This window comes from Chroicocephalus ridibundus, chromosome 1 (genome assembly GCF_963924245.1).
Source record: "Chroicocephalus ridibundus chromosome 1, bChrRid1.1, whole genome shotgun sequence".
Lineage (NCBI taxonomy): Eukaryota > Metazoa > Chordata > Aves > Charadriiformes > Laridae > Chroicocephalus > Chroicocephalus ridibundus.
Window position 1 is genome coordinate 191057800 of NC_086284.1, and position 18244 is coordinate 191076043.

At 40.5% G+C, this 18244-nt stretch overlaps 1 protein-coding gene and 1 long non-coding RNA gene across 2 annotated transcripts in view; one reads left to right on the forward strand and one right to left on the reverse strand.

Moving 5' to 3' along the window:
• The first annotated feature begins 2144 nt into the window (after positions 1-2144).
• On the forward strand, positions 2145-4384 carry LOC134510195 (uncharacterized). Its single transcript, XR_010069527.1, has 3 exons — positions 2145-2300; positions 2508-2602; positions 3417-4384. It is a non-coding gene; the product is annotated as an uncharacterized LOC134510195 (long non-coding RNA).
• Positions 4385-5205: 821 nt separating this feature from the next.
• The window catches only part of TMEM168 (transmembrane protein 168), a 28833-nt gene continuing 15794 nt past the window's right edge, over positions 5206-18244 (reverse strand). The window contains exons 3-5 of the mRNA XM_063323193.1: positions 16473-16615; positions 14065-14339; positions 5206-9887 (exon numbers count right to left, since the gene is read on the reverse strand). Of these exons, the coding sequence (XP_063179263.1) occupies positions 9340-9887; positions 14065-14339; positions 16473-16615 (966 nt within the window). The 3' untranslated portion in view covers positions 5206-9339. The remainder of the gene's footprint in view (positions 9888-14064; positions 14340-16472; positions 16616-18244) is intronic.

An 18244-nucleotide genomic window follows, 5' to 3' on the forward strand; every position in this document is an offset into this window, starting at 1 on the left:
TGCCCTTTGACTTTGTAGTAAATAAACCAATGTTTCTTAGAGTGTAGAATACATGGAGTGGCAGAAGCACCAGCGTGGGTGTCCAGAGCGGTGCGGATACAGGATGAACATGTGGTCCCACATGAGAGCTGGGATGCCTGTGAGCTCAGTGGTCATTCCCCAGCCCAGATTCATCCAAGTGGGGTTTGGGGTAAAGCTGATGGCTCGAATAGGAGCTGTATCTGAGCTACAGCACTCAAACTGGGGATTTCTGCTGTGGGAAAGACAACCCATAAATAAATGGAAAGTGAAAGATGGATGAGCTGGAATGAGCTGTGAACTGACAGCTTTGTGACCGGTTTTGACTTATTTCCCTTTTGCGGTCTAAAGCTGAGTGCCTCATAAATTCTGAAGACATCAAAACTGTAACTAAGACAACTGAAACCATCCTCGTATCACTGGAAATATAAAGAGCAGAAACTGTAGCTCGAAGAGAAGAGACGGTGAACGGGGAATGAGTTTTCTCCTCTAAGTGGTATTTTTGGGTATTTACTTCAGTTTTGACATTATAGGTCAAATAAGCACACTGACACAATTGTGGGCATTCGGGGTCACGCAGTGACTGTCCTACAATCTAATATAGATCTAGAGATGAAAACAGTTTCACGGTTTATGGTTCTTTTTGGGTATTCTACTGACCGATCTTAAAGATCCTGGGATCCTCAAGTAGATACCTACTAACCCTCATCAGGCATGAGGTGACACACGGTAGACACCATTTGCCAACCACTGACCAACGTGCTGGTCTCAGGGGCCATTTCACGCTGTGCTAACTGGGTAGACAGGAGGGCTGTGGGCTTTCTGGGGGGAGGAGAACATAAAATGAGAGCAGCCGCATCGGGTCTGGTCAGAGCCCCATCCAGTCCGGCACCATATTTCTGAGAGTGGCCAAAAATGGGATGAGCCATAAGAACGGGTCAAAGAGTTTGTAGCTGAGAAGAATCCTGATCTTGGGTTACTAGCTTTGTGTCTCAGAGCCCGCGGTGCAGCTGTCTGCCGAAAGTCTGTCCTAGATCTCTTTATCCACATAAGCATCTGCAACACCCTCTGGCAGGACTCGCAGCTTAACTCTCTATTAAGGTTATTTAGTGAAGAGCTGGGGAAAGAATTAGGAAATGAACTACGGTAACAGTACTCCAGCTGCAACTCGATATCTAGCATCACGCAATGACCAACAAACCTTCTCTCCAGGCTCCAGGCAAGCGAGAGCTGCTAACTTTCCACCGGCAACAGCTCGCTCTGCGACTGTGCCCAGCCGTTTCCCAGCTGCCATCAATTCCTTTTCTTGTTTCCTCAGAAGAGCCACAGGGCAGCTGACGCCCCGCAACGAACTCTGGAAAAGTACTAGCTTTTCAGATGGTTGGGTTCTGGGGTTTTTGGCCCCTCCGCAGAGATTGCCTCTAAATGTTACACTTCTGTAAGATGCGTTAGGAGCTTTGGGAGTAGATTCCCAGGAGCCCCACACTTGCCAAGCTGAAGTCTGGCATCCCCAGCAGGACAAATTGCTTACCCAGAACTGCAGATGCCTGAAGGCTCTGTACATCTTTTACAAGCCTCCAACAGCCAGGTCTAGTGTTTATGTGCACATTTTTGTGTATCAAGAGCAGGCTGGTCCAAAGGCTTATGTGCTCTTGTCTGTGGGTGGAACTGGTCTGTCGGGGCTTGTTGAGACGGGGCATCTCCCAAGTGCTGGCCCCGTACGCACGCTCTGTATTTGATTAGGCAGGGTGAAGGTCAGTCATGTGAATCCTTCCCGGTAGCTATCTTAGTTTTACTCTTTTTATACACCTATGCCAAACAAGCAGGCATTACCAAATATTTGACGTCCTGCCCTCATCAAGCAGTCTTGTGGCACACCTTGCAAGACAAGCAGGACACAGTTCCTTTCTAGGGCTTCCTGCTCCCCTTCCAGCCCGACCGTCTGTCCTTCTGTCTGCCAGCACTGTATTCTGTCTGCATTCATCAGATTCATCAGATGAAGATTCATCATCTTATCAAAAACATGCTTGAAACAATCCATTTCCAAGAGTAATTTTAGATACCAGAAACCTGCTTCAAATTCAGCGGGGAAGGTACCACGTTTCCACATCCAGAGAAGCATCTGGAGCCTCACCTGAGAGTAAAAATGAAGCAGAGGCAGAGACCTGGCTGAAGCAGGCTGAGCCACTGTCCTCACCGGCAATGGCAGAAGACGGGGAACCTTCTTCAGTGCCGCAGCAGATGTTTCATGCACAAACACCACTGCGGGAGCGTGCCTGAGGGTATGTAACACCCCCTATTGCCTCCACACTATAAAACCCCCGCTACTCAGCCAGCTGTAGCTCTACAGCATTATCCCATTTCAGGCCCTGTATTAAAAATATAATAATCGTAGTTTTTTAGAAACCATCTTTATAGGGGTACGTTAAGTGGTGCCAGGACATGAGCCCAGAATGGAATCTTGCCTGTCTATCCTGTCTGGTTTTTAGGATGGGCCACAGCACACTTCTGGCCGGGCTGACAGCTTTCCCTGGCTGGGACACGTTTAGAAGGCAGTTTGGATGCCGCTGCCCTGGTTTGGAAGGTAAGACAATCAGACAATCCGCTGGTACACAGAGGCCACCTCTGTAAGAAACAACACTGATCAGTTCTGAAGCCTCACTCTAGTTCTAGGTCTGTGAATCCCATTTTCCTGAATCCGACCCATCTGATAGTATTTCTTTTCCTTTTGGCTTCTTTTATTTTTCTCTTCTTCCTTGTCTTCTGCCCTTTCCTTCCTGGGAAAAGGAGTAACCTTTCCTTAAGGATAAAAATCTTTATAACTCTTTTGCAAGGCAGAAGAAATCTTCAGGACTTTCAGCTATATAAGCCTGATTTGTCAGGGTTTCCCCCCCCCCCATCTCTCTTAATGGATCTCTTATGCATTTATAATGTACTCAGTACCATGGTATCTAGAGACCTTATACACAATTTATAAAGCAAACATTTTTTTTGCAAGAAGTTTCTGCTTCTCTCCCGGCTATTGCCAATCTCTGCATCAGGCTGTTCTCTCTCATTTGCAAAGGAAGCCAAGGTGTCTTCTGTTATACTCCCTGACACAGGCTGTCTTACAGTACCCCGGCTTTGTATTTGTAGGATGGCAAAGTCAGGTTCACGCTGATTTATTTCAGCAGCTATTTACTACAGAGCTGTCTGTAATCAACAGAGCTGGCTGCACTTCTCCACCAGCTTCAGCCCTGGCGTGACTCAGCGCTGGCAGTTCCCCAGCTCCAGGCAGAGCCGTGTCCGAGGCAAGAGCCCGAAATGTTTCAATACACCTTGAAATGACTCTTTGAAAGAGAGAAAATAATCCAGTGCTGATGAGAAGCGAAGTTTTAAATTTCTGTGTCATTCTGCAGGCACCTGTTGGGAATAGCTTCCTACTCAGCATCCCGAAGAGTCCAACCGCTGCCTTGCAAGGTGACCATCGGGTGACCATCCCTCCACAAATGCCCGAGGTGCGTCTGCACCTCATTGTGCGAGGAGGCTGTACTCGTTCTGAATCTCTAAAGGAGAGCTCTGTAACACTGAGGGTCTTTATTGAATCCAGCTTTCCGGTCTCCCGTCTAATATGGTGGTAACAGTGTATTTGCGGTAATGGGCAACGTATTCCAAGATCCGATGGGACTGCCGGAGTGCGGTGCTGGAGCCAGCAGGTAACGCTGATAAAGCCTTCATGCACTCCTTGCTCCAAATCAATGTGCTTGAATTTCTTCTGCTACAAACTGCTGTGGACTTTTTTTTTTTTAATAGTAAAAAAATACTGGAATTCTTTATTTTCCTTCCAAAATATTACTACAGCTCAGCCTACATACTCGTCAAGTGTAACCGCATACTGTGTTTTCCATGAGTCTGTTACATCTTCATTCCTAACTGACAAACGGGTGGCTTTTCAGAAACAGGACAATTTTCAGAGAGAACTGAATCTGAAAAGCTTTTTTTAAATAACGTCTTATACCACAGTAATACCATAAATAAAGTCTCTTCACTAGGTGTGCTTACGTTACACTCGTTTTCCAACACTACTATGTAACAGCACCTAAGAAGAAAAATTATTTGAACATTCATACGGCTATTTACACTGACTTTTATTACCTAGGTCACCAAAATTTAACAAACAAACCCCCAACAAAACAAACCCAAACCCTGTGCTGTGGCTGCAGACATACCTTGGGTTGCCCGACTCCATCCGGAGAGACCTAGAACGGCTGCACTGAGGGCGAGCTGTGTTGCTCTCTAGGGTTACCTCTGAGTTTGAGACTGAGCAGACAGGATCCACAGAAGTCCAATAACAAAGGAACGCTGCTTAGTAAGTTGCAAAAGTAATGGATTCAATCATGAATTAGAAGGATAAGTCGAAATTAAATTTTTTCTGGTTAAAAAAGAAGCAAAGAAAAAGAAAAAAAAAGTGCCGCTGAATGTTCATTGTGCCCAGTTGGTCGATGTGTTAAAAGCACTGCTAATGGCGCAGGGCCCTTCTCTGCAGCGCTGGGCCCTGGATTACCACCGCCATGCCCGTCACCCATCACACCAGCAGTTCTGCTGCTCCTACCCTCCCTGCAGAAGTCTTCACTGAGAGGTGCACGGCCCGGCCCCAGCTTGTTAAGAGTAACGGTGGGACTGTTGGCTGAGGAGGGAGCGCAGGAACCTCCCCAGCCGCTTCCGAGAGGAGCAGCCACACAGAGCTGACCTCCGCAGCACTCGGCAGCGTCACAGTGTCCTTCTGCTTCGCTCTCCTAGGCTTGATCTCCCTCAGGAGGAACCCTCCGTTAACTTTAGAGTCAGACCTTACTGGAGATGACAAGTTCGACTAAATACAAATACTCATGTAGATGAAGCCTTCAATTAAGTGTCTATAAAATAATGCCTCAAAGCATTAACAACACTTTCACTAGTTTGTTGACTAAGTGATAATAAAATGACAAGGTGAAAACTGTGCTAATAATTTAAGCTAATATTTCACGTTTCTATTAAACTGTTAAAACTACAGATAATCCTTAGGGTATTTTCAGTAAACCCTGTTGCAGTTTCTAGCTAAAAAAACCACCTGAAACCAGCGTACAGAAAACGCCTGTGTAATTCAAGAGGAAGCACGGAAATTTTGGAAGTGATCAAGGTATAAACAAAAATATGAAATGGAAATGAGCATCCAAACCAGCAAAATATATTTAAGCAATATCACAAATACACAAAAAATAATCTATTTACAGATCTAAAATCAGTACATCCAGTAAAAATCCTCCCCCCCCAAAGTATTTATAAACAAGAAATTTAACCTAGTTACATTGTCTACTGCTGGCAACAGAGGGGCTTTACAGCTAGTATAGCATTAATTATGCCTTTGCAAAATAAAGGGAAAACTTAATAAAGGTGAAGGAATTGTTTCTGTGAAAAACTTGAACTGAAGGCTGGACAACAACAATCACAAGGCATACAAAGCACAAGGAACTGCAAACACTTAAGTCTGGTAGTGCAAAAAGGAAGAATGGCTTTTTTTCCCCCAGTACTTGTTCAGAGAAAAATACTACTGTGAATTTGCAATTCAAATTCCTTTTAAATACTTCAATTTGTAGGACTTAGTGCATTTGTACGTTTCAGCAAGGCTGATACTGTACAGAAGGTAAATGAAACACAGTCAACATAAAATTACTGCCGTGATATAAATTTATAGCAACCTTTATAACAAAATGTCTGAATATACAGTACAGAGACAAGCCCCTAAAAAACAGTTTAGATTTTCTCCATCCAGGCAATTCGTCGGCATGTTACCGCTAAAGAAAAGCAACTTGTAACTGATAGCACATGTAACATTCTTTGGAATTAGATTTACATTTCTCTTTCGGGTGTTGTCCCTGCCTTTCACGCAGGGAAGAACAGAGGGATAACTTCTCGCTCCTCACTGGGATGAGGAGCTCCTGGTGTGTTGTCCCTCAGGTACATGCCTGGGGCTGGGCAGAGACCGGTGGAGATGTGCCAGTGCCCGCAGCCGGAGAAAAACTCCACCTGGGAACAAGGGACATGGTAGGATGCATTGGTATTAGTCGGTGTAAAAGTAGGGAATTAATACTGTTGAATTCCTGAGGCTCATCATCCCACGCCCTGGGTTTTGTTGTGTTTGGAAACACACAGGACAGTTTCTTTGTCCAAAAAGGCCTAACAGTTTTGAACGGCTGTAAACATTTCTTTTAGTTTAAGTCAGCATTTTCACCATGCCTTTGCCATTTATAAAATAATAAAATCAAAAGCAGCTCATGTTAAACCTATTTCAAATTCAGAAAACTAGAGTCCTTTAATTGAGAAAACTGAAACAAATCTGTAAACACGGGATCAGTTTTACAAATAATCTTTTTGCTCTATTTTTAGCTGACTCCTTATCTAATTTTCAGTAAATTGATAAAGATCACCTGCTGTATCCTAGAGAAAATCCAACCATTTGATAAGTAAGCTGGAAACTGTTTAATAAACACAGGCAAAAGATCAGCACCAACTGTTGGGTTTGTTCCGGCCGGAGCCACAGAGCGGACCCTGCTCACAGCCCCAGGGCAGGTCAGGAGTCCCACACTTTTCCTATTCTCTTTGATGGAAAAAAAGATAGATACAGATGACATCCATAAAAATGTAACAGTAGCGGGTACAGAGTAAGATTTACCCATGATAATTTGCAAGAAGTGTTATGGTTGATAATCAAAGCTTTTCCAAAACAGAAAGGACTAACTTCTTGACTTCCAAATGTTCACAGGGTGACTATCGGGTATTACAGTGTTGCTTTATGGGGATTTTGTTAAAAATTTCCAGTGCTGAAGTCAGAACAGTTTATGATGCAATCAGATGAACTTTTACGGAAATAGCAGTCAAAATAACGGTGATTGTACAAACCAAATGATTGCCTTTATGCAATCTTTATACTCAAGGGTTGTTGACCAGAAATGGCTGAAAATTGACTTCTGCAGAGGAGGCAGTGCTGCTTTTCTGAGACCTGACGGATGCTCGTTCAGCCTAACTTCAAGTATCAAATTTGTGTGCTTGAATGAGTAGCTTATGTACTCAACCCAGGCTCCAGAGGACAACTTAGAACAGAAGTGCTCTAAAGTTATTCAGCAGACATAAGGGATTTGTTTGCTTGACCTCTGGCATATGAAAGAAAAAGCAAAACAAATCTAATAGGCACAACCACAGGAAAATTCAACCTAAAACAGAGATCAAATGAGTCTTCCTCTGGAAATATTTATTTCTCTTTGTTAATGAGCAGTGGAGCAGTTCAGGTCACTAGTATGGGTTCAGGTGTTTAGCTTTCAGACATCTGAATTTAAATGAGATGACTCCTGCCTTAGGCTCCCACGTTAGGAACTTAAGTTGGATACCTGAAGTTAGACGGTGCAATTGGCCTCTGGCCTTACTGAGGACAGCCACCTCTCAAATCCCTGACAGAGCTGCAATCACAGCATTTACTTGGAGAAGACCCCATGGAACTGAATGGTGGTAGGATACCTCATCTCATTTCTTTATCCTCTTTTCACTTTATGGAAAGGGACAGAGAAAAGCAAAGTGGGGTGGGAGCGTGTGTCTTGCTGAAAAAAGTTGTGTAATACAAACCAATGAAGAAACTTAGTGGCTGTCACTTGCAAATCCTACAAAATCACCATTTTGAAGTTGGTGAGCTCAAATTACTTTGGCTATTGCAGATTTCATAATTTAATCACACATTTTATTTTCAGGAGTTACTAAAAGGTATCAAGTGTTAGCAGATTCTCTAACTTAGCTGGCTAAAAAGTTCAAATGGAATTAGAAAAAAAACCTTGATGGCAAAGACTTAAAGAGCTCTTTTCAGTTCTTTAAATAAAAAAATTAATAAGTTATATTTCAGACAAATATCAGCTAATACCTAACTTTTTAATAAAAATACCGATGGAAACAGAAAAAAGTAAACTCTAGGTGTACTGGATTGCACACACATACGCAAACAACCCACTACAAATTGCACTGTCTTAGCCGATTAGTTGTTTCACTCCTCATTTTCTGCACTTGAGAAAACAAGACCAGAAAGCGATGCAGCTTCTCTGACTGAAGAGGAAAGGCGGGGGCAGGATTTCTGGACTCTTATCCAGCTTTGTAATTGGAAGGATTAAGATTAGGACCTTGTGGCTGGGAGAACAGAGTTAAGGAATACTCAGGATTTGCTCCTGTCCTAAGGGAATAATCTATTCTTTCTGAAAAACTTTGCTCGTGATTTTAACAGATAATGAATGCATTGCCCCAATCCTGTACTCAGCATTTTACAGAATCAAGGTCTTAGGCACAGCAAAGACTTCAAATAAACATGGAAGCAAGGCAACGCTTGTATTTCTATTTTTTATCTATGGATTATTTTCTTTCTTAAATTCCTGGTGTTTTGTTTCTTTTTTTCATCAGGGTAGCTTTTCAAAATACGAACTAGTAAGAGCCTGGAAAAGACAGAACCACCCTAACAGGTGAGGGAAAAACTCTCAGTGCACTTTTCACTCCATATATGAATTCACTACTGGGAATATTTACACACACACACACAAAAAAAAAAAAAAAGATTACCAGCAAGTTATTGGAAAGTAAAACTGAAAGTTTTTAAAGCTGCACTTCAGCAAACATTGTCCGAGCAGCATCAGAACATTAGAGAGTTGTCCTATTTCCTTGTTTTCTGTGGCAAATTTCCACTGATGGCAGCAGAGAACTGAGGCAGGGGCTGAAGATGTAAAAGCAAATAAAACTAAAGATTCTTTGTAGCTACTTACCTACAATAGCTATTCATTCTCTTTTTTTTTTTTTTTGGCTCAGTGCTGTTTTATAATACCCTTGACCACACCATATAATTTCAAGGACATATAAATAGATTTGAGTATTAGCTTGGTTCCTTTCCTGTATTTGAACCTTATAGTGGATATAAATGGCAAACAAGCACGCTAGAATATTCACAGGGGCTGTTGTCCATCAAACTGGTGACTCTGAACAAAGGCTGCTTTAAGTAACACATATGAACATGTGAACTGTCTCCAAAACGCGTGGTCATATTAAATAAGTCTCTTATATATGTACATACAGACCAGTAATAAAACTCAAATATCATAGTCCTACCCTCTTCTGTTTAAGATCGCAGTTTCTAACTGTTGCATATACTGTAGCTGCTCAAAGAGCTGAAAAAAGTGAGTGTAGCAGACTTTTTCAGAGAAAAATAGTCATATAAAAAGTTGTAAGTACAGTAAAGTGAGAACGTTCCCAAAGCTCTCACTTAATTTCCTCTTTGGTTCCTAATTAGGATTTGACAAGTTTGAAACCCTGTCCTGTGTCCAGCACTGCGGGAAGAAACCAACTCATTTTCAATCTTTTCAAGCACCTAAAGCACGCTTTACAGACCCAGAACAGATTGAGACCACAAAACCAGTTTGCCAAATGTACTAATGGATAGGTGATACGTGGGAAGTATATCATCCAGTGCTTGGCAACATCGCTCCCCGTTGGCAAATGCAAAGTGTAGTCGCTCCAGTGTTTTGACACACCATACACTGCTTTCACCGTACGGCCCTTTTCAGACCAGCTGATGTTGCTGTCAGGATTACAGTTGTACTCAACCCATTGCCTGGTGAAGTCACCGAGCTGTGGAGGGTCTGCTTCCTCAATGTCTACAACTCTGGCCATTTCTGCTCCTTGCACGGCAACATACTGGTCATTTACTTTTCTTACTTCTTTAACCCAAGGCTGAGAGTTCTCACAGTCTAAAACGATGATGAGTCGAGAACAAAAAGTGCCATTCTTTTCTCTCCACCACTCCAGAAGTGTGTCAAGTCGTAAAGCATCACCTCCTGCCACAAGGAAAAAATATTTAAGATTAGCAGGAAGAAACAGAAACCTCTGTAGAATTTTGACTGTGGGTTCCAAGAATCCCTTATTTTAACCACCTGGACAGAGATAACGGCAATTTTCAACTGATCCTCCCTGCTTATAGATGTTGCAGATCTCCAGAGAGATATTAACTGATTCCACCTGACTTGCTGTGGCAGATGAAGCCTTTAACTCACTCTTGATTAAAAAAAACAAAACCAAACACCAAAACCAACCAACCAACCAACAAAAAATAAAATAAAAATAATTCTCTCAGAGGTGAAAGAAACTACAGCCTTCTGAAGAAATCTGGAAATAGCTAAACAAGGGAAGAAAACCTGAAATAGAGTTTATTTGGTATTAAATTCTCAATAATTCTAATGGAAAAAAACCACTTCTTTTAATATGTTTTTATTAATATTAAAAAGGACTCCTCTTTTAAGGAAAAGAGAGGACTTTGGAACACAACACATGCTAACAGTTTGAAGCAAAATGAGAAAGCCACCTACAGGCATAACCATGGCTTTAGCTTGAAAAAATCATGTGACCAGAAACGAAGAGATTCACTCTATAGACACAGTTGTCTTCAGAGCTCTAAGAAAATTAAAATTGGTACGGATTCACAACTCAATGAAACAAAAATCTCACAGGAATTTGTCCACAATATTTATTTCCTATCAGCTCAGAAAACACTTGCAACTACAGTGTCCAACTTCTCATGTTCTGTCTCAGCTCTCGCTCCAACAATGCTTTAAAAGAGCAGATTGCAATTAAACCAAGTTACCCGTAGCGGGGAGGATTTCCGCTTATGCGTAATGGATAGCGCAGGATGTACGTAGCTTTGAAAAGCAGACTACTTACTCAAGTGCCTTGTGAACAAGTGAATAAATCTCGACTGACTCCATAGTGACTGTTAATGTGAAGAACTGATATGGCTAGATGTTGGCATGTTGGAGCTATGATACAGATTTACAACAAAAACAGTCTAGTTTGAAAATGTCAACTTTAAAAAGAAACGAAGACTTTTATGAGAAAGGTAGAAAAATGTGATTTAAAATAACTGCATTTTAATTCCATAGTGATTGTAATTGTGGAATATATTTAGCAGTGTTTAAAATCCCATTAGTAGGAATTTAACTGCACAGATGAACCTTAAACAGAATCGCTGCATATTTCAGCACTTACATTTCTACCTGCAAGGGGTGACAAAAAAGTGCTTCAAATTAATAGCTCAGAGTTAAAGCTTTGAGCATGCTATCTCAGTTAAAGTAAAAGCAAAATTACTTTCTGAAAAAAAAAAAAGCAAACCTGAAAAATTTAGTACCGAAGAAAATCTTAATATACAAATCTACAGTAATGACTTGTCTTGGTACATGATCCCCAAATTGCTGAAGTTATTTACAAGCAGAGACTTATATAGAAGCTATTTCCCTTTTCTAGATAAGCCTTCTGTGTCAATTAGCAATAAAAAAAATCTTTATTTGTTTGTGTTTTAAAGGCTGATAAATAAACTTTATTGCAATATAACTACACAGGGCTGCAGGTGATTTCAAAACAGTACTGGATAGTTGCGCCCGAAGAAAACCATCTCATCCTTCATACGCACACGTAAACACTTGCTCAGCTTCTAGCCCTACTAACCTCAAACACATGGAGACATTGGCCAGTGCAAGATTTAGGCACCAAGCTGTGTAAGAAATCCACGTGTCGGGCCACGACTGGCTCTTTGGCAGGTTTCGCAGGCAGCTAAGCCGACAGTTTCAGCCACAGAGACAAAAGCTTCATTAGCCCAGCTCTTGCCTTTGCCTTTGCTCAGAGAACATGACCTCCCAGGTCGTTTGACTGCTCATACCTTATGCATGACTAGTTAACAGTTTCTTTTATACACCACTGTGTTACATCTCAGCTTCCCATGACAGAGAAACATCATTAGTGAACTAATAAATCCAGTAAGCCTCCTTTAAAAGATGCCATTACAAAGCAAAGACTACATTGCTACTGCTGTGTCACATCATGGCATAAGCCGGCAGTGAGACATTACTTTTTCTATTAGATCCGAATGTTGTATTTCATTGTTGCCATCTCGCTTCACTCTCTCCAGAGGTCAGAGCATGGTGCACATTCAATACTGGAGCTGATGACCAAATGTTCCATCTGGCACAAAATGCCACTGTCAAAGACATGCGGTACAATTACACAATCAAACAGGCTTCACCTTTTCAGTTTATACTCCAAGTTACATCCAGGAGCAGTGCTATCTGGAAGGAGTATCAGGTTGCACTCCATGATTTATCTAAAATTAATCACAAAAAAGGATGCAAGACCTGTGACAGCTGCCTGTTCCTCTCTTTTATGTGACTATACATATCTCCAAGTAGAAGCTGAGGATATGCTTAGATAGAGAACTGAAAAAGAGCTTTGTGAGAAAGCTGAACACCTCTGCCTTTATATACTATATCTTTTAGCACAGAGACTTTCTTTTTATTTTAACGGTTACCTTAGCCCTTATCCTAAAAGTGAAGACAGAGTTTAATTTAGGCTACACCTACCTCAACAGATATAGAGGCCTGACCTCCTCTGTCATGCTCCAGCTGGCCAGATGTAAGCCAGGACTGGGCTGAAAACTGTCCAGTTTTTGCAGCAACATTTTGCTCTATACATGCTAGAAAGCTAAGGGTGTCTACGGTGCTGGCTGGAGCACGGGTGGGAGGCAGAGTCTTGCTGCCAGCCTGCTCCACACAATGTGTGGACACGCTCAGCGATTGCATGGAGCGGCAGCCGCTCTTATGGACAAACCACCCTCTTCTTGGAGAAGTCATTCAGCCCCCCTGGTGTACAATGTGGTACATCACTCGCACTAAGCTCAGAATACAGCTATGTCTTTTTAAAATCACCGATACAGATGAAGCCTTTGAGAAAAAATACACCTTGCTCTTCAGCAGGTCTAACAGTTCAGGCATGGAGTCAGCAGGTCTAACAGTTCAGGCACGGAGTCAGCAGGTCTAACAGTTCAGGCACGGAGTCAGCAGGTCTAACAGTTCAGGCACGGAGTCACACCAAAGCAGGAAAGCAGCCTCCAGATGAAAGCTGACCCGTGCCTGAACATCTCAGCATGACCACACGCAAAGCTAACATCTGTCTGCGCTGCTGAAGAGCACATGCCACTAGAGAGAGACTCTTGACAACAGCCAGGAGCTCGCAGGCAGAGTGCTTAAATCCAAGAGAATTAATTCTGTCCCAGGAACAAAAGAAGTTGCATATTTTCAATATATTTACTGCAAGATTCACTTTTTGCACACAGCAACCTCAGGCGGCCAGCTCCATGCAACAGGAGAGCAAGGCTAAACCTAGCAATGATTTGAAAACTTCATTAGGTTTACCAAAGAATACAGTTGAGATAGGACTGCCCATTATAAAGAGGCCAAAAACAGGCCAAGAAAAGGGGAAATGGTGAAGTCAATGCCAAGCATATGACAAGGCATTAAATCAGGCCTTTATATAGGGGGTTTGTAGTCTTGAGGCTACGCTGCGCCCACAGTCACTCCCAAACTCTAGGATGTCAGCAAACCAAATCTGTTTTCACAATACAAGGTTTGCTATATGCTTGAAGACCTGCTTTTGTAGTGTGGATTGTATACCTGCCTCCTATTTCTTTGATTGATTCTTTTACAAAAAAAAAACAGGGCACATCTTAAGGACATGAAATGCAGTCCTTCATGACAGCCTAACTGACACAGTGACACACAACATTGCATAATTCACTCTGCCATGTCCAGGGAATGAGAAGAGATTATTCTTGTTCATTACACTGAACAAATATTCCTCAAAATACAGGGGAATTCTATCTTTAGAGCAGAAGGGGATCATTTCCACTTTACTTTTCTGGAAAAAAAAAAAAAAGTGATCTTTAAAGTGAAGCTGTTGACTTCTAAGGGGAATATGAAATCACGTTTTTGCTCTCTTCCTTCCCTATCAGGAGCTTGTATAAACCTGTTCACCAAACTGGTGGTTCTTTGCCATTCTGGACTATCAGATAATAAATGTGATCAAAACCTCAAAGTTTTGCAATGCAGTATGATTTTTTAAAGAAAGAATTATTTGATTTGGAAAGCTTATCAATACCAAAATTATTACTAAAAAAATTTCCTGAACCGTTACCTGCCAGTGCCCATTCACCAGTGCCATGTGAGTGTCCACTGTAGTATAAAATGTAGGTATCGTGTCTGGGTCCATCTGCTGTCCGAAGTTCAAGAAAAGACTTGATCTTGGAGTGAAGGGTATCAAAGGTCAGTCCGCTCGTAGAGTAATCACAACCATACATCTCAATCATGTGATATGCAAAAAATCTTTGGATGGCATTAAGCATGCCAGTAGACCTTAGATTTAACTCTTGTACATGCTCAGGTGGAAGAAGAGTTGGCTGGCCATCGGGACTAAAGAAAAGAAAAACAGCTTATGATTATGATTTGTAATTATTTCATGCTTAGTGGACTTTTAGCAGTTGGTGATTTTTTTTTTACCCTGTGCATATTTTCTCTGCTATGTAGTAGCACTGTTTTAAATTCAAATTGACTTGATATTTACAGTTTATAAACAATTCAAAATACTGTATTTGAGCGAGGGACCACAATCTCCCCCTTCCTTCTGTCACACTTCTTCACTTCAAAGGGTACTCCTTACACAGCCCCATGCCATTCTGACAGCTGAGACAGAGGGAGAGTGAGAGGAGCCGTGATGTGAACATGGTGGGCTTCAACGATTTCATTAAGTCCCACTGAAATAAGACTGCCTTCACACAGACGTTTGTTCACACACAACTGGAAAGAAATGCAGGGGGAATGAGTGCTAGTCTGCGCAAAATATCATGCAAACTGGTTTCCAATGATAGACTAAAGGGAAATCCAAGTACACATATTGCTCAGATATTCTGAATTATTTTCTCTCTGTTCCAAACTAGCTGTTATTTAATACGGTACTCACATGAGTACAGTAATTCTTACTTGTGTGTGCTGTTCAGATGCCGATCTTTCAGCATCAGAAGTATGTTTCAGATGGTATTCCCTTATAAAATTAAAGTTCTAAGAAAATTACAAACTAGACCTGGAACAAACCATGTACATATAGATATGTGTGTATGTGCATATGAATATGCATATATAACAAAAGAGCCCCTGGGTTCCCTGGGCAATGGACAGATTTTATGGATGAAAATACGGAGATGGTCTTACTCTCCTAAAAGAAAACACGACTTCTGTTTTTTATACATATTTCTGTCTGTATATATGTATGTATTCTTCATGTATTTGGTTTGCAAGTCAGTGTGTAAAGCTACCTGCTTTCTTTTTTGGTCTTGCTAATTAAATTTCACACCTTCTCACTTGTCTAGTGTCTTCACGAAGGCTAACGTTCCACTACTACAATTATATTGAATCATTACTGTTTGTCTTAGCAAGTGAAGACTGGGCCCATTACTGAAACAGTCAAACTTTATTAATACAGAAGTTTAGTTCTGTCAGGTCCTAAACAGTTGCTCAAGAGTATCTCATTCACTCAGAAATTAGAGAACACTGGCAGAGCTAGAATAACATAATACAATAAAAGAATTAAATTATTGCCATGGAAACAAAAATAATTTATTTCTACTGTAATGTAAATTTGGAAAATGTATTGTTTTAATCCCTAACAATAACTGACTACATGGACTTTTTTTTAAAAGAGTGCACAGCTGAAGATTGTAGATCGAAGCTCAGAAAATTTGTTAAGAGACAGTGATCTAAGATCAGCACACTAGCTTCTGTTTTTTTGCCCATTATTTTCTTTTCCCTGTCCACTGAATCCATTACACATACTGCAAGCTGGGCAGTTTTCATAAATTGGGCAGTTCTATTTTTAAGCCTTTCATTTCAACTTACCACTTTGCTTCTCTTGTAATTCAAATGGATAACTTACATAGCTCTTGTTTTATTGTTTAGCAAAAAAAGGTGTACACACAATTTTAATTATACAGCTAAAGTAGCATTTGTAAGTTTAAAGCTTCTAAGAAAAGCACCCAAATGGGCAAATAATAATAGTACAATCCCTCCACCCCTAAGCACTTATCATATGGTAACATTTATATTGCAAGAAAAATCAGCTGTAAATTCACAATACCAATAACTGACATGTAGTCCACTCGCAAATCTAATTTTAATGTCTTTTAAATGTAGACACCATCTCATTTAATAGAATTCAAAATTGTTTTAAACTGATTTGTCTGGTTTATTAAATCTCCTGTTATAAAATATCTGCACTCAGTCAAATGCCCCAATCCCCCTTTGCGTGAGATATAGACTGTGGAATGTGCTTATGCACGATTGGTGCGTAAAGCATTCATTGGTTTTCCAAAAGCAAATTAGATACATATAAAATGATGGAGTGATTCATTCCTTTTGGAAGGTGAGGAAAAGGAAAAATACACTATTTGCCTATTATTTAAATTTGTATGTAATTATTGAAAAATACAAGCAACAGCACTGCATTGCCTCTACAAGCTAACAGTACACTTAACAGTACCATGAAAACTATACCTGCAAAAGTTGGTGGGAATCACGACGGCATACCCAACACACGTTCCTCCCAAGCAGTTTCCCAGCTCATGGAAAAGGCCATGAGCCATGGACTCCAGAGGTAAAACGATGAGAAATGCACTCATGAAGATCCCATTGGTTGGCTAAAAAAGAAAACAGACAGATTTAGGTATTGCATGAAAAATCCTTCCTATCTGTTGGTCATGGTTTTATGAATAATTCCCTGTGTTTAATCAAATCAATTTAATCAACTGGGTCCTGAAACATGCAAGTTATCATACATAATGTATACTTATTTTTCCACATGTTACACGGTGAAGTACTCTAAAGACAAATGAAAGGCCAATTTAGGGGTCTGGGTAGAAGGTAGCTGGTAAGCAGGGATCACTCTTCTGAAAGGAGTGCATCTGAAAACACGAACAGCACACGAATACGTTTAAAAGCCCTGATAACAGCTTAGCTTTACCCATTTAAGCAGGAAAATCAAATGCCACAAAATTATTTATGGGCGTAAAGGAAGTGTATCTGTAAATATCTGCAGGATCAGGCCTTAATCAGTAAGCACAACACAGAATATTATGTACCTAGCATCAGACGATAGCATACTATGCTGCATCATTAAAAATATAGATTTAATTATTCCTGCTTTTTAATACCGGAGTTTTTAAAATATTCTTCGTGGAATACTACGTATCACACAAAAGATGACTTGTGAGAAAATTTATGAACATTATTGGAATTAAAAAGACAATTCTTTATCAGCTACATAAACATCAGATGAGAAGAGACATCCACTACACGACTTTGTAGCCTTTGCACAGCTTTGTGCTTTGTCTATTGAGCTTTCCTGTTTTGTACGTAAAAAGCAGTTTTGGAAAAGATTACACTCACTGATACATAGGTGATTTCTGTGAAAAAGTGAGTTTCAAAAGTCAAGTCTCAAGCCCTAGTACTAGCAAAATAAGAATGGACTTCTGAAATGCCACCTGTCAGCGACAGGCAGAACAGACAGAGATTCATTTTAATTATTTTAACACGATGTGACTGGGTTTAATGAGGCATTAAATGCTTTAGGAAAGGTAGAAACAGTATTGTAATGTATAATTAACCAAGAACTTTAATATCCATGGTGCAGTTATTAAACATTGAAGTTTGTTATGCAACAAATGAAATAAATTCCCAGCTATGGATTTATGTCTTGAGAAGAGTCCTGTGGCCTCTGACCACATCTATATTTTATTTGCCTTCTTTGCATGAAACTACAATATTAATGTTTTTTAAAAATCTGGATATTGCCTTATTGTTTAACACTCAGTGATTTGATGTAGACTGGTAGTTCAACTTAACACATAGACAAAGGTAAATAACTCAACTATATTCAGTTTTTAAACACTGCACGACTTAGTCCGAAAGAATTGCTTTACCCATCTAATGTGCTTCCTGCCCTAAGGAAGAATACCCTTTGCCATTATACTTCTGACAGAAGAATTCCACCTATGTGTGCTTGAAATGGTGACAGCAATATTTTTAACCACAAATAAACACCAGAATATGATACTGACTGATAACTAGCTGATAGCAGTATTAACTGATAGCACTATTCTCAAATAACTGGTAACTGTTAACTGATAGCATTATTCTCAAATTCCAACATCTGAAACCACTATAAAACTATATACAGCTCCTATTATGCTTCATGCAATTCTTGACAAATGAAAAGTTTATTTATTTAGCTTCTAGCTCTCAGGGGCATGAAGACATGACATTGAGGA